Source organism: Labrus bergylta, chromosome 8 (assembly GCF_963930695.1).
Source record: "Labrus bergylta chromosome 8, fLabBer1.1, whole genome shotgun sequence".
Taxonomy (NCBI): Eukaryota; Metazoa; Chordata; class Actinopteri; order Labriformes; family Labridae; genus Labrus; species Labrus bergylta.
The window spans coordinates 10,110,057-10,124,145 of record NC_089202.1 but is presented as its reverse complement, the minus strand read 5'-3'; the positions used below and the strand labels follow the sequence as shown (position 1 = coordinate 10,124,145).

At 40.6% G+C, this 14,089-nt stretch overlaps 1 protein-coding gene across 3 annotated transcripts in view; it reads right to left on the bottom strand.

Moving 5' to 3' along the window:
- Positions 1–14,089, bottom strand: part of fhod3b (formin homology 2 domain containing 3b) — an 86,007-nt gene that overhangs the window by 65,162 nt on the left and 6,756 nt on the right. For all 3 annotated transcript variants that reach the window (XM_029277967.2, XM_065957997.1, XM_065957996.1), the window contains exon 3: positions 7,468–7,532. In XM_029277967.2, coding sequence (XP_029133800.2) covers positions 7,468–7,532 — 65 coding nt within the window. The remainder of the gene's footprint in view (positions 1–7,467; positions 7,533–14,089) is intronic.

Here is a 14,089-nt window from a genome sequence, read left to right as displayed (position 1 = left end):
GGATCACACTTTGGTTGGAAACATCCTCGCCTCCCCTCTGGGTGATTACACAGAACCTGAATGTGAGTGGACTGATATCAAATCATTAACACATCACCACAAAACGCCACATAACTTTCTACCTTTGCAAATAGCTCAAGCTGAATACCCCTGAAGTTTCTGTTGGCCCATGGCCAGTCACCACAACACAATGTGAAACATGGGAAGCCACAGGTGCCCCAGAGCCACAGCACAGAGAGGAAGCATGTAGAGATTATAAAAAGGATATTGTTAATCTGTCATACACCGTGAAATGAAACAGCTACCTGTTAACCTGATAAAATAGAAACATAAAACCTGCAATCATCATATTTGCCCAGAGCCCGAGAAGCTGTGGGGTCAGAGGGAGGAGGATGAAATGAAAGAACGAGCCTGGAGACAGGGGGAAGTGATGTTGTGTGTTGTGAAAATCTTTCATTTCAAGAGTTTCAAGAGTGACGTCTTTAAGGTAAAATGTGGATACCTGGCAAAAATTGAGCTCTGCAGAAATGACTGTCACAATCCTTAAAACTGAGGCCTAAACAATTAGTGTCAATATGTATTTTTCCAGCTGATCTCAGTTCAAGACTAAGTCAATCATCACACATGAATGTGACAAAAATCCAATAAATACTCCTTCAAAATGAAACTTAAACAGTAACTGGTTCAAAGCCAGCCAGCTGTGGCAACACTACTTGATCCAAGGTGAGAGAAGAAATAACAACGCTGTTTCACAGAACGCTGCATGAGTGACAGTTACTGTAACGACAAACAGAGAAAATATGAACTTTTCCGCTTCTCTTAAGCATTTCTCATATTCTCTTGATGGATGCTGGGAGGGAGAGAGACATTTACTTACAAAGGCATTGACATCAAAGTTGAAGTCGAGAAAAGGAGACAGCATGACATGTGAGGGAGGATGTGAGGAGGAATTTCATGGCACACTGGGATTTGGCTGAATGCCAGAAGGTGACTGAGTTATAGGTCAGAGATTTTTATACTGAATACTGGCACACAAATTCTTTCTGACCATACACCATAACCACAGCTCCAAACTTGAAATTCAGCTATTACAAAAGCAGTGAATTAAGTAATGTCTGAATGTCTGCTTGGAATTTTTTGGACTGTTGGAGGAACAAACCCAGCTACAGTATTTTAAGACATTACCTTGGCCTTAAGAACTTGTTAGGGCCATTTCTCACTATCAAGTCAAAACAAATAATCACCTTATAGAGAAAACAATTATCATATTGTATCAACTGAAAACAATATTAATTATTAATTAATAAAAGTTGCTGCCCTTAACTTGCTCATTTCATTTCATACATTTCTTAATTTAGGCATTGTAATGTGGAAGTACTGCATAAATTCACTGTAAAAAAATCGAATGTTCTTGTCTTCTAAGCGTTCTTGTTCTCTCTCGGTTGAAGACACACCAAAAAGGACAAACACTGGCCGTGCAGATTAGAGGCACCTCAAACCTCAGCTCTAAACCATCACTGATCATTGTGTAAATATACAATAAAACAACTCTCTGCAGACATCAAGTAAATATTGGTTTGGGCAAAAACAAACTCAGATTCCTTCCAATTTCTCTTTCCTGTGAGTGGTCAGATGTTTAGAGTGTGTGGCTGCTGAGGTTACACACCTGTCCATTTCAACAGGGGCCGCTCCAGTCTCACAGCCGAGGTAAACACCACAGTGGTCTAGTTCACATGTCATCCACTGAGTGGTCAGATTTATGTGTGATGATGGCCCACTTCAAAAACTGTATTTTGTAAAGAGCTGGCTGTAAAATGTGAACGGATCAAGAGATTTTCTGACAGGAGTGTAGCTTGTATTCATGAGTGAAAAAAAGAAGAATAAGATGGAGTGAACATCAAAATTTACTCCACTGAAAATTCAAAATAAAGCTATATGACTCATTGTCCTCTAACACAGTACAGTTTCTGTGCAACTGTCAGGCAGCCTGCTCACTCCTCTACTTCTATCCTGTAAACACAGCGAAGAAAAAGTACTCCCCCCTTAGAGGGGAAACTTAAGGCAACTCTCTTCTTTTTGGGGGGCTGAGGAGCAGAGCTTACAACTGGAACCAGATGGCTTCTTTATACGTGAATGCCTTTGCATGAGTGTGTGCTTGCCGACACGAGTGTGCTTACATGACTTAAATTTATAGAAGCCAACAACCTTGTGCACTAGGTGAGGTAGATATCCAAAAACAATAGGCAACAATTAGCCCTAATCTGACCGCACCATGGAAAAATGCTGCGTTTACTGTGGGAGGGCAGTGGGACAAAATGAGGGGAAACATTGTCCTTTACTGTTACCTATAAATGAAGAATGTTGTTATCTCTCTGCATGTGAGTTCTTGGGCTCCTGGCCAAAACAGAGAGTATATGAAAACTGAATGAGAGAAAGTGTGAGGTGAGTGATACCATCAAACCTTCTGCTGATCTACTTTCGCTATCAGCTGTGATTTGAAAAGCATGACCTGCCCTTTGCCCGCTTGTCCCTCTAAAATGTTTGCGGCCTCAGACTTCTCCTCTTTGGCGTGATTTTGTTTAGGTTGGCCTCCCGAGGTGACTTTAAATCCATGATCCAATTTTGGGGTCGGTTTGCAGGAAGTCAAAAAAAAGAAAGATAAAGATATTTGATCTTCCCAAGTGTCTCATGGATGCACGGGTGATTTGCACGTTTTTAATTATTCCCTTGCTTGCTTAGCAGACAAATAGATAGCTGAGTTGATCGCTTTAGTATGACGCTTTAGTGTGCTTTTTGCTGACGATCCTCTGTGTTTGATCAGACTCAAAGTTGCCATGTGAAAGAGCAATAAAACAGACATTTGTGACAATATAGAAATGTCAAACATATGTATTAATATAGATTGAAGTAAGCTGGATATGAGCCACAACCTTTGGCACTATAAACTCTCTTGGCTCCTTCACAATGAGAGTAGACATTAAGAGCTGATATTGTGTTTAATAGGCAGGAATAGTTTTTTAAAGGTCACATATTATGCAAAATGCACTTTACCATGTTTTCCTAACACTATCATGTGTCCCTAGCCTGTCTACAAACCTCAGGCCTCCCAAATAAGAAAAGTCCATCCTCTCCGTCTTTTGCCCGCTCCACTTTTCAGAAACGTGTGCTCAAATAGCCTCTTTGGAGATTTTCCCTTTGTGACATCACAAAGGGCAGTAACCCCTCCCTCAGGCGGGTGTCACTCCCACAGCTAGGTGTTTGTTCTGCCTTCTGAGTCTGCCTTCTCACCGTTAGCAATTGGGATTGCTAAGTGCATGAAAGCCCAAGACACCCAAAGCTCTTCCAGGGGGACGTGGTCAGAGTGGATTTATAACAAGAAACTTCGCAGACATGTTTAAGGGAGCTCTGAGACCTATTTAAACGTGGTAAAAGGGAGCATAATGTGTGAGCTTTAAAGGTGTGTACATAAAACTGAGGATGGTTTAATGCAGGTCAGGCAGAGTATGTTGAAAAGATAGGCACCACTAGAAAACCGCAGGTGATTTTATTTACTCAAGTCAATGTGCCGACACTCTACATACACAAACAAACAATAGACACACACACTAAGCACACACTCGTAATTATACATGAATAAGGAAAGTGGCCCACTGTTAACAGTAAATATAACCATGCAGCTATGTTGTTAGCTGCCAGGAACTCATATTCCTACAATGGTTTGCAGAGGGAAAATCGCAGAGAATTTACTGCTCATCTTCTTCCATCTTAACACCCAAAGCGTTTGCAGTTGTCAAGCTGTAGGTCAAAACTACCAATTTAAAAAAATTATAGTTCGAACAAAAAAGAAACACAAGTCAACAGCGGTCGCAATGAATCATATGCTGAGCCGGGATTATAAGAGGTTGTAAAACACAAGGCGGATAATCCACTAAGAATGTGTCACCTCTGATTACAGCCGTCACTTCTCAGCCAGGATCAATGTGTCGACAGATGAACCTGCTGTTAAAGGAGAACACCAAGGAATTTCAGGTTTCAAATTTAGTTTGTGAATACTTGCCATGCATCCAAAAAAGGGACCTCCCAAGGCTCTCTGTCGGTTGTGTAATTCAGCTGGGCCCCACATTAAATGATTTGTAAGAGTATGGCAAAGTTCAAGATCATTTTCTGTGGATCATGCCGAGTTATCTGGATTGCGCTTGATAGATTGACCACATCAAATCTTAGTCTAGCATCGCATGGACGTCAATAATTGCAAGAGAAGCAGCTTCTCACTGTACATCTGTATGAACTCAAGAAAAGCTTTTGGTGTCTCTCCGTTGCAAAAGCTGCTAATGATTACAAAACACATGGGCCATTTGTTCATTCTTGACTTGGTATCCCTATTAAACATGTATGCAGCCCACATCTTAATGTCTCTTTGTCTTCCAATTCTCCATAGCATCACCTCACGGCAACTCAGTGAGCCTGAGAAACAAAAGGACTCAGAGGAAGAAGATGAGAGTGTACTCCATGGTAGACAACGCTAAAATAAGCACAAGGCTGCTTTAATCAAGCCCTCGCTACCACATCTAGTGCACCGACAACAATAACAGCCCAACAATTTAGCCAGACTGTGGCCAATGCTAACACGCAGAGAGTTGAGTTGAGTTTATTTTCATGATCCCAGGCTGTAGTGATGGTCAAACAAATATAAACAAACCCTCTGGTTCCCTAAAGACAAAAAAAAAATCAAAAGCCATTATTCTTTCCCCCATGCAAGACTCAATGCATACATCAAGTAATACAGTATAACAGTGTATGGATCCAGAGAAATATCCAGTGAGCTCAATGGTGTCTTCATACAGAGGCTTACATCTAGTACTAGGACTTCATTATTGTAAAGGTTAGTGGATATAAGGGTCTGCATAACATCAAGAGATAAACAAACAATCCATGACTTCTTCATTGTGCATTAACAACAAACTAAGTACAAGAGGTGGATCAGTAAATAGCTGTTTGATAAGCTGTTAGCTCTCTGGTTTGCACTTTTCTTCCTTCACTGCCTCTTCTGCAAAGATTTCCAGACGGGTCCATACAGAGCCATATGTATGTGAGCGCTAATGCCTCAGATTAGGCGAGCCAGGATTAAGTCCTCCTGTGGTCCATGTCACAGGCACACTGACACACAGACCCACATGCTCACACACAAACATACACGCAAGGAGAAAGCTAGTCCTGTGATGTGTGCGTTTGGGAAAACCCGAAAAACCAAAGGACATAAACAAAGTTATGTGCTACTATGTAAAAGTTAAAGTACATTTGATGGGTTTCCACAAAGCAGTGTTTAATGACACAGACTACATACATGATTGTGACCAGCACATCACTCATGTTAATGGAGGGGGCCTCTTGGATAAACAAAGTATCTTGACAACATGGGTGTGCCAATTTAGCATCCTATCAGGAGTGAGGTAACAGTCAAGGCGTGGGATTGTATTTAAACAAATGACATCAAAAGTAGTGTTTGGTGAGAATAAAACAAGAGCGGAGATTTTTTTCATGCCTGCCAGCTCTCGCAAAAAGAAGCAGTTCTTAAGGATTTCCAGAGATTCATTTAATCATGTAGTCAAAATCACCCTGATGCCTCCACACATTTTGTGCTGGCTATTCTCCAAAAGCAATTCATTTTAACAGAGTGCAGCTCTTTTTCTTTAATAAAAACCCTCATTACAGAAAAACAAAAGAGAATGGTTCAATCCTGGACAATACGGGGGCTCCTCTTTGGGGTCCTTTTGGTCTTTGTGAAACTGACAGCAGAGAAATGCTCAATTCCTTAATACAGTGCAAGTGCACAGCCTATAGAATAGCATGCCATTTGTCTTCAGAAGACTAACAAATTATCTCCTGTGTGGAGCAAGAAAATCACCCAGTAATTCTGCTCCCATGGGGCTGCGAGGTAAGCCCTCAAGTCAGATAAAATTAGGCTCAAATGTCTGGACAAGTTACAGTAACGGTGACCACCTCGCCTGGAGGAAATAAATCAGCTGGCCTCGTGGGCAGCCACTGAGCAAGGCTAGAGAAGGGCAACAGGTGGCTGTCAACTTAGAGGGAAAGAGGGTCATCATCCACTTAGGGAAGAGCAGCAAGTCTGTCTGCTGCTCCCCAGGTTTCCACTAAGCTGAGCAAAGAACCAGCAGGAGGAGAGAAGAAGGTAAAGCCAGTCCAGAGTAGTGTGTAGACGAGGTACAAATATTCACAAGTCAAGCCATGTTCAGGCGTGTTACATCAGGCAAATATTGGACTGCCAAGTATCCACAGTTATAATATCAGGGAGCATCTGCCTGGTGTATTATTAACAATAACAATGTTTGAAAGGCCCGCTAATAATCACATGTTATAGGATTACTGTATCTGTTACATTATTAAAATGTCAAGAGCATCAAACAGAAAGCTTCTTTAATGAACGCGTAAAACTAGATATTGTGGACAACAAGCTAAGGCTGTCTTATTCTCTCATTTCTCATGTGTCAAAACGAGGAACACGATGGAACAATCTAAGTTTAATATTCAATATTCACGCTGGAGTTTCCAAGCTTTTATATTGCACATCATGCATCAGCAGCAGGAATAATAAATAATCACAGACGACCATCAGAGATACTTCTCAGATCAAATTGACTGCATTCAAATGAAAAATGTCTGGGCCTTCGGTTCACTTCCATTGCATTAAAGAAAAAAAACGAGCAAATACTGTCGATTTACAGTCTAATAGCTTTACCAGGCATTGGGTTATTTTTACACTCAGAGCCTGTGAAGGAGGCAGCGTGCGTCTGTGTGAGAACGTGTGCTTCTCCACATTCTGTTTCTGACAACCAATGGTGCTCTTTGACAAACTCTACAATTTACAAGGGCTTTAGTATTTATTTCTCACATTATAGACGTCTTAAAACAAGGTGACAAAATGATTAACACCTATTTATCAGTTACGTCTTTCTAGAAAGATGCAGAAAAAGTGAGCATAAAACAAGCAACTAAAACCAAAATCAGAAAGATTATGTAGTTAAGAAAAGCTTAGGTAATTCACATCTTTAGTTTAATCAGAAGCCAACCCCTGATGAGCCCAGTGTGTCTGAATGTTTTCGCACACATGTCACTTGCAGGCGTGATGCATATTTCTTCCCTCAGCTCTTTGAGAGAATACCCCCCCATTACCCAAAGACACCAGGAGACCCGACACAACACAGAATCTCCAAAAACTCAAAGTGTTTTCAGTCTCCCTTACAAGTCACAGCTTTGCTTTTCACAGTGTTAATTAATTCTAACTCAAATTAAGATTCTAGGCTATTTCCCAAAAGTGCCACTGTGCAAGTCCAACAGGGACCTCCATGAAATAGTCCACCATGAAATAGTCGTAATTAAAGTTCCCAACTCGCTGGTGAAAGAAACATAGAAAGAAAAGTTAAGATTACAATACAGTGTATTACTCACCAATGCAGGCGTGAACTCTGACAGACAGCTGAGTCCGCAGAATAACACTATGCTTCTTGCCTCTCCTGTGAAGAAGACAAACAAAGAGAGAAAGAGAAATGTTATTTTAACACAAACCATGCAGAGGGTTAAATATTTATATATGCTATTGTTTTTGTGTTTGTGAGTGCATGGGACACACAAAAAAAACTGCATTTAAATAAAGAAGCAGAGTTTCTCTCCTAATTTTAGACAGGCATACGTATGTCACAGATAGGCAAGGGACCACCAAAAACTGGAGCTTAAAAGCTACCAGACAAAAGTTTAAAATTATTTTTAAGCTGATAGGCACAACAGGTTGAAGAAGAGAACATGTGAAAGGTGTCTAAAGGTAAAATGAAGTATGGGAGCAGCTCAGAGGTCAACTCCGCCCCCTGTGTTAATGGAGATATGCCAAGACCCTATCACCATCCTGTCAACTGCTTACAAAGACTGAATGACAACCTTAAACAAAGACGACAACAATGCACCCCAGTTCTATTCAGCCTGGAAACTGAATATGAGAGAGTTGAAGTTTGTTTTGCACAAAGGACAATTTGGCTGTAAAGAACTGCTTTCCAACCTACGCACAAAGTTTGATATAAAATGTTTGTTTTTTTTAAATGGCGCAGGCATTTTCAATGTTGTTTTAGTCCCATGAAAAAAACCAAACCATCAGTGTGTCGGTCAATTTGTCGGGACTTCCCCACCGTGTCTGTTGCAGTTGGCCCTTCAGTCATTACGATGGAAGATTTGTATGCAAATGTGGTCACAGGGGGCACCAAGCAGTTTCTTTGCGCTCCCCATGTACAGAGGCTGTTGTCTTAAAAGCGGGCAGCCCAGGTTTGAGTCGGATCTGTGGATTGTTTTCCGCACGTCATTCCCCACTCTCTCTCTCTCCCCGGTTTTCCACTCTATCCATTGTATTATTTCAAAAGTGTCATTAAAATAGCAAAAATAATGAATAAAAAACGGTCACAAAGGTATACTTACATCCTTTAAAAAAGGACTGAAACTGTAGTTTCCGATGTTGTAGTGCTTTTGTTTAAAGTTGATTAAAAAGTGTCACTCTAGGACACTATTCAGCCAAATGTAACCATGGTAACCACACAAATTGGAAGTGGTAGTTGATACTTATGTCAGTAAGACATTGTATGCAGGATTGTCAAAGAAGAAAATGCATTTTACTGATGTTAATAAAGATCAAGGTTACTACTGCAAAAAAATTCTGAACTTTGATGTTCAGTATTTTTTTCCAAAACACAGTTGATGATAAAACGTGGAAAAAAAACATTAATTTCTGTGTGTGGTTGCACGCCAAATTTAAACATGCCTATTGTTGATTGTTTGTTTAATATCTCAATTCATTTGATGGATAAAGTACATTCCTGTGCCATGCTTAGAGATTTGGTTGCGGGGCCCATCGCTTTTGGATCACAGATTGAGCCTTTAACCTCCTGACTAGCTGAAGGAGCATACAAACAAACCCAGTAGATACAACTGTGGACAAGAGCACAGCAGGTAGAGTTGCTCAACAACCCCCCCCCCAGTTCGTCCTTCTGACAAATGGGCTTTTATGCCGTCTGCACAAAGACTGAGGGATTGTTCAGACTAGCCTGGTGCGAGCAACAGAGTGTTGCTGTTAGTGAGAATCAGGCAGCAGTGAGTCTAAGACACAGAGAGGACAACGGATATCAGACAATATTAATTCCACTCTCTAAAACACTCACTTCACTGAAAGAATGCTCCATCAACCCCGGATGACACACCGATATCTTTCCTGCCCCGACTAGTCAGAGGGAGACTACACTGACCTGCAAACAACCCATTACAAGGCAGGGGGTCTGTATATGCTCACTGTTTTATCAAATATAATATCCATCAACTGGCAGAGGCGACAAAGGAGCAACATCTGTCAACGTGGACCCTCACTAGTGAGAGGAGACAGCAAACAAGAACTTAATCCTCCTTGATGCTGTAGAGTCTAACGGGTAACCAGAGCCATTTTGTCACGAATGTCTGCTTTCTCTCCATTCAACTGCAACAGTATCCTGATGCTTAACCAAGACCTGAGGCTACACAGGCCAACATACTCATTATCAAATTAAACAAACCTGCATGGAATATGAGTGAGGTTTCAGAAGCCCCCCCCCCCCCCCCCATCTGCAATTAAACATAAAAAATTGGACACTCCTACAGACAGTGCTGCAGGCCTGTAAAGAAGGCAGAGCCCAAAGTTACAGAAATAATCATAACTATAATGAAAGTCACCTAATCAACCAATTGGCATCATGTTGGGATTTATAACCTTATTTCTCATTTGTATTCCTCCGTGCCAGAATGTTAAGGTTTCTTCTATTGTGTATAATCAATATAAGCCAAGCTGCTATTAACCAAATCTGATGAGTTATTCAGGATATGATGCTTTTATTATTATTATACAGATATAGCAGAGACTACTTTTAATAATCTAATGAACCGGCTAAACTTGTCCATAAACCCACACAATACTTTTTACCTAATTTTTACCTCATGGTCATTACCCTACTGGTCAAAATGAGACGGCTTTATAAAAAAATAAATGGAAACATATGGGCTTTTTACTCACTTTGTACATGAAAAGAAGCAGTGCACATAAATCTTTTACCTAATAGCACAAATCTGATATTCATCATCATCCCTTTACCAATCAAATGTTCAAAATAGGAATGCAGCTGGGGAAACAAAACAGGCAATAAGATCAACCCCCACACTATTTTCTCCTCCATTCGCCTCTGTTCTCCCATCACTGCACTGTTGAACAGCATCCTCATAAAAGCTCCGTCTTAATCCTAAAACCCAGGGCAGCAACAACCGGACAGATGGATGCCTGCCAGCTCCATCTACGGGAGCATTACTGGCAGGGTTTATAAAACAACACAAAATGTGTACAGAACACACATAGCTGGGATACAGTAAAGCCAGTATTTCTCCTCTGAAGGCCAATTAATACTGAAGGCCCCACAGAGGTCGACTGACTCAGCAGTCCTTTGAGAACACCTCTGCTAGGAAGAGTCCTTCACCAGTGTCTCTAGAAGGACCGCCTAGAATGAGCCAGGGGGTGTAAGAAGCCTGAGGAACAAGAACATATCTATATCTATAGACTATCTACTACTGGGTTCATTTCCAATAACAAGACCTCACACTCGCACACTCAATCAATCAATCAATCAATCAATCAATCTTTATTTGTATAGCGCCAGTTCATAACAAATGTCATCTCAAGACACTTTACATAAAGCAGTTAAAAGACTTTAATCATTGTTATATTATCTACAAAGACCAAATGTTAATCCATCATGAGCACAGCACTGAGCAACATGGAGCAAAGTAACAGTGGCAAATAAAAATCGTCCTTTTAGAGGCAGAAATCTAGACCCATGATGAACACCCATCTGCTGAAACTGCTGAAGCTGTTCTATTCTCTCAATAAGACCTGTAAATAACTGGTGTAATAACGGGAGGAGAAGAAATGGTGTTTTATTTCCCTCCTTGAAGTTTAAGCTGCTCTTCGTTTGACTTTGAGATTCTTTTGTTTCTATTCAAATGTGCCTTTTTTAACCTCAAATGAAAATCTTGTGTGCTTTGAGCGTCTATGAATCAATGTCCAAATAGGGTCCGAAAACAATGAAAATAATGAAAGCAGATCTGTCCTAAGAGAGATAAAAGGATCCGATGAGAAAAGCTGAATAGTTGAGGCCTACAAAGAAAGAACAGTTTTGTTTTAAAGACCAAACTAACTGGTTGTCGAACACATCAAGAACACTCAATAAAACCAAGAAGGGCATATTCAGCACAAATATGTTGGCTTTCAGATGTGCTTTGAGGCAGTGAAAGGCAAAAAAAAAAAAAAAAAGAGCATCTTCTTCTGTGCTCTACGACAGCAACACATACATGCTGAATTCATTATAGAGTCAATAATGGTACTTCATGTTATCTTCTGAAGACAGGCCGGGGCGTATGTTCTTGAGGATTTACGAGTTTACTAATTATCTGCCAATCAATGTCAGATTTGAGCAAAAAAAACACCCAAAAGCCTGAAAACTTCAGACCCAAGTTCCCCTAAATTATTAAAACAGGCCCCACTTCAATCCATGTAATCAACACAAATATTCAAGGGTTGTAAATGTCTGTAAGGCCATCTGATCCCAACTACCTCCCCCATTCTCCATCAGGAAATTATGTGTATTTTGGTCAATCAATCCATCACAGCTACAGACCCTTAATGACACACTGACTGACTAAAACTGTGCAGATATGTCTGAGAGCATGTCTGGGTTATTTTGTCAGTTTATAACCTGAAGTGAGACTGTATCAGAGATGGGACAGGGGGATTTATGAGTCACAATCTCCTATAGCTGCGCTTCAAACACGGTGTGGAAGTGATTATGGCCCCTAAGCTTCCATGACATGGATATCTCCTGGCTCTGCAGCGCTCTGTCAGAGGATCATGCTTTAATCTGTTTGTAAAGACACTAGGTATGACACAGGCACCTCAGGAATGTAACCTGTCATTAATATCAATTACAGATGGATCAGATGGCCAATGATCAGGGGAGTTCAGGAACTCAGGCGGTACATGAAAAATATTACTGCTCTCTTTCCAAAGGTACATGGCTCGGCTTAAAGGAAAAAATAATGAAAGCCCAATTGTGCTTGTTAACTGCAGTAAGTGTGGTTGCGTTACTTTGACATCAACTTGTTGAATTCAGAAAAAAACTCAAAACTAATTTCTTTGGGTTAAATGTGTTGGACTTGGAGACTGCTGTTGACAGATTGTATGCAATTAAAGGAGCCTGAAAAACAAAAATAGAATGGAACAAGTAAAGGTGAAATGCCTCATCAGACCTTTTATAAGCTCAATAATCATCAAATCAACAACATTGAGCAGTGGGGGGTGTAATCATAGGTACATCAGCACCATAAAAAGCCAGCAAGCAGAACTGCCCTATTTTCACAAAATAATTGGCTAACCACCTTCACCCCCAGCCTCCTCAGACAACACTGTGTGGGTTTAATGACACACATCCATACCAGCCTGTGCCAGCTGGCACGACTGATTCTCTGGCTGGCTAAGTCTTCGACGAGAGAAGAGGTGGACCACTTTAACCTCACAGCTCTCAATAACCTCCCATAAGCTCCTAACAATTTCAGATGGAGCTGGGAAAGGACGGCACTCCCGACGTCCAATAGAAACACCAAGCCAGAGAGCAGCTTATGAGTTCCAAGTTAGACAAATAAATCCATACATGTTTGTGGTCCAGCCGACCAGGGACTCTAATGCCAACCTTTGGGTTGTGTTCATCTGAAGTGTGGCAGCATATAAATAATACATCAACATACTCTGCAGTACATGAAAAAACATATGGAGTCAATAAAGTAACTGGCCAAAGAACATGCATGAAACAAAATGAATCTAACACAATTTTGAAACCTTTCTCTTCTTTTTCCAGGTCTGGCAGTAATGTCAAGACAAAGCCTCATTTAAGTACATAATACAGGGAAACAATGCCGTTAAATTAGCTAAGCTGAGAGGTGTGCTGATGTGAGGGAGAAATTGTGGTTTGGCCACTTCTAATGAGCACACTAAGGTAACATTCAATAGAGATGAGGGCGATTACTCATGAGACATGTCTACACCATAGACTGTAAATATTACACTACACCTCATAAGTGGATAGGATGACCTCAGTGCTGCCAGGGAGACCAGGTATGTTAAGGTACATGGATGAAAACTCAGAAATTTATATTTAAAAAAAAAAAAAGGTCATGAATACCACCTCAGAAATGATCCAATAACTTGAAGGATAACTTTTTGCACATATTTTCTTTACTTAATAGAACATACAGAAGTTAGCAACAGGTTCAACTTGCTTATAAGCTCAGAATTGGATATCCTGAGCCAAAGAGATTAATGATTGCCAATGAGTTAGTTTTTCGTGAGTAACTCACAGAGGAAATAGTGAAGCTAAAGATGGTGATTTTCAGTTTTTATCCACTAGAATCCCATAGTGCTGAAAGACTTTTGAAGCTAAGCGTCACTCAGATGGTGTAAAGCCTGTCCTCTCAGCTCTGCCGCAGACCCCCACCACCTCCTTAGAGCAGCTTTTGAGCAGAAGAGCTCAACCAGCTGAGGCCCAGAAAAGGGATTATTTCACTAATTCATCCTGGAACATAATGGGTATCATTATGATTCAAATCACTATAATAGAATCAAAGTAGGCAAAGGAATATAGCATAGGGATATTTATACGTTTCCCCATAGCCAAGGATTTGAATGCTGTATCTTTTCCCTCTTATCTTGCCAACATTTTTTATGTGTCTCTCTCTGGAAAAACAGTAATCACATTGTACTGATTATCTCTGACTGCTAGAGCAGGGAAATATTTGGGATGTTATCAAAAGTCAGATTTTTTGTAAGGCAGCCTGGGAAGTAACTTACACTTTCAACCTGCTCGTGCTATCTTCCATTTTCGCTCGGATCTGCCCCGACCCAAATAAAAACAGTGTATGCAAAGAACACGTGACAAACTTTTAAAGGGGTATCAAACTTTATACCAATTTT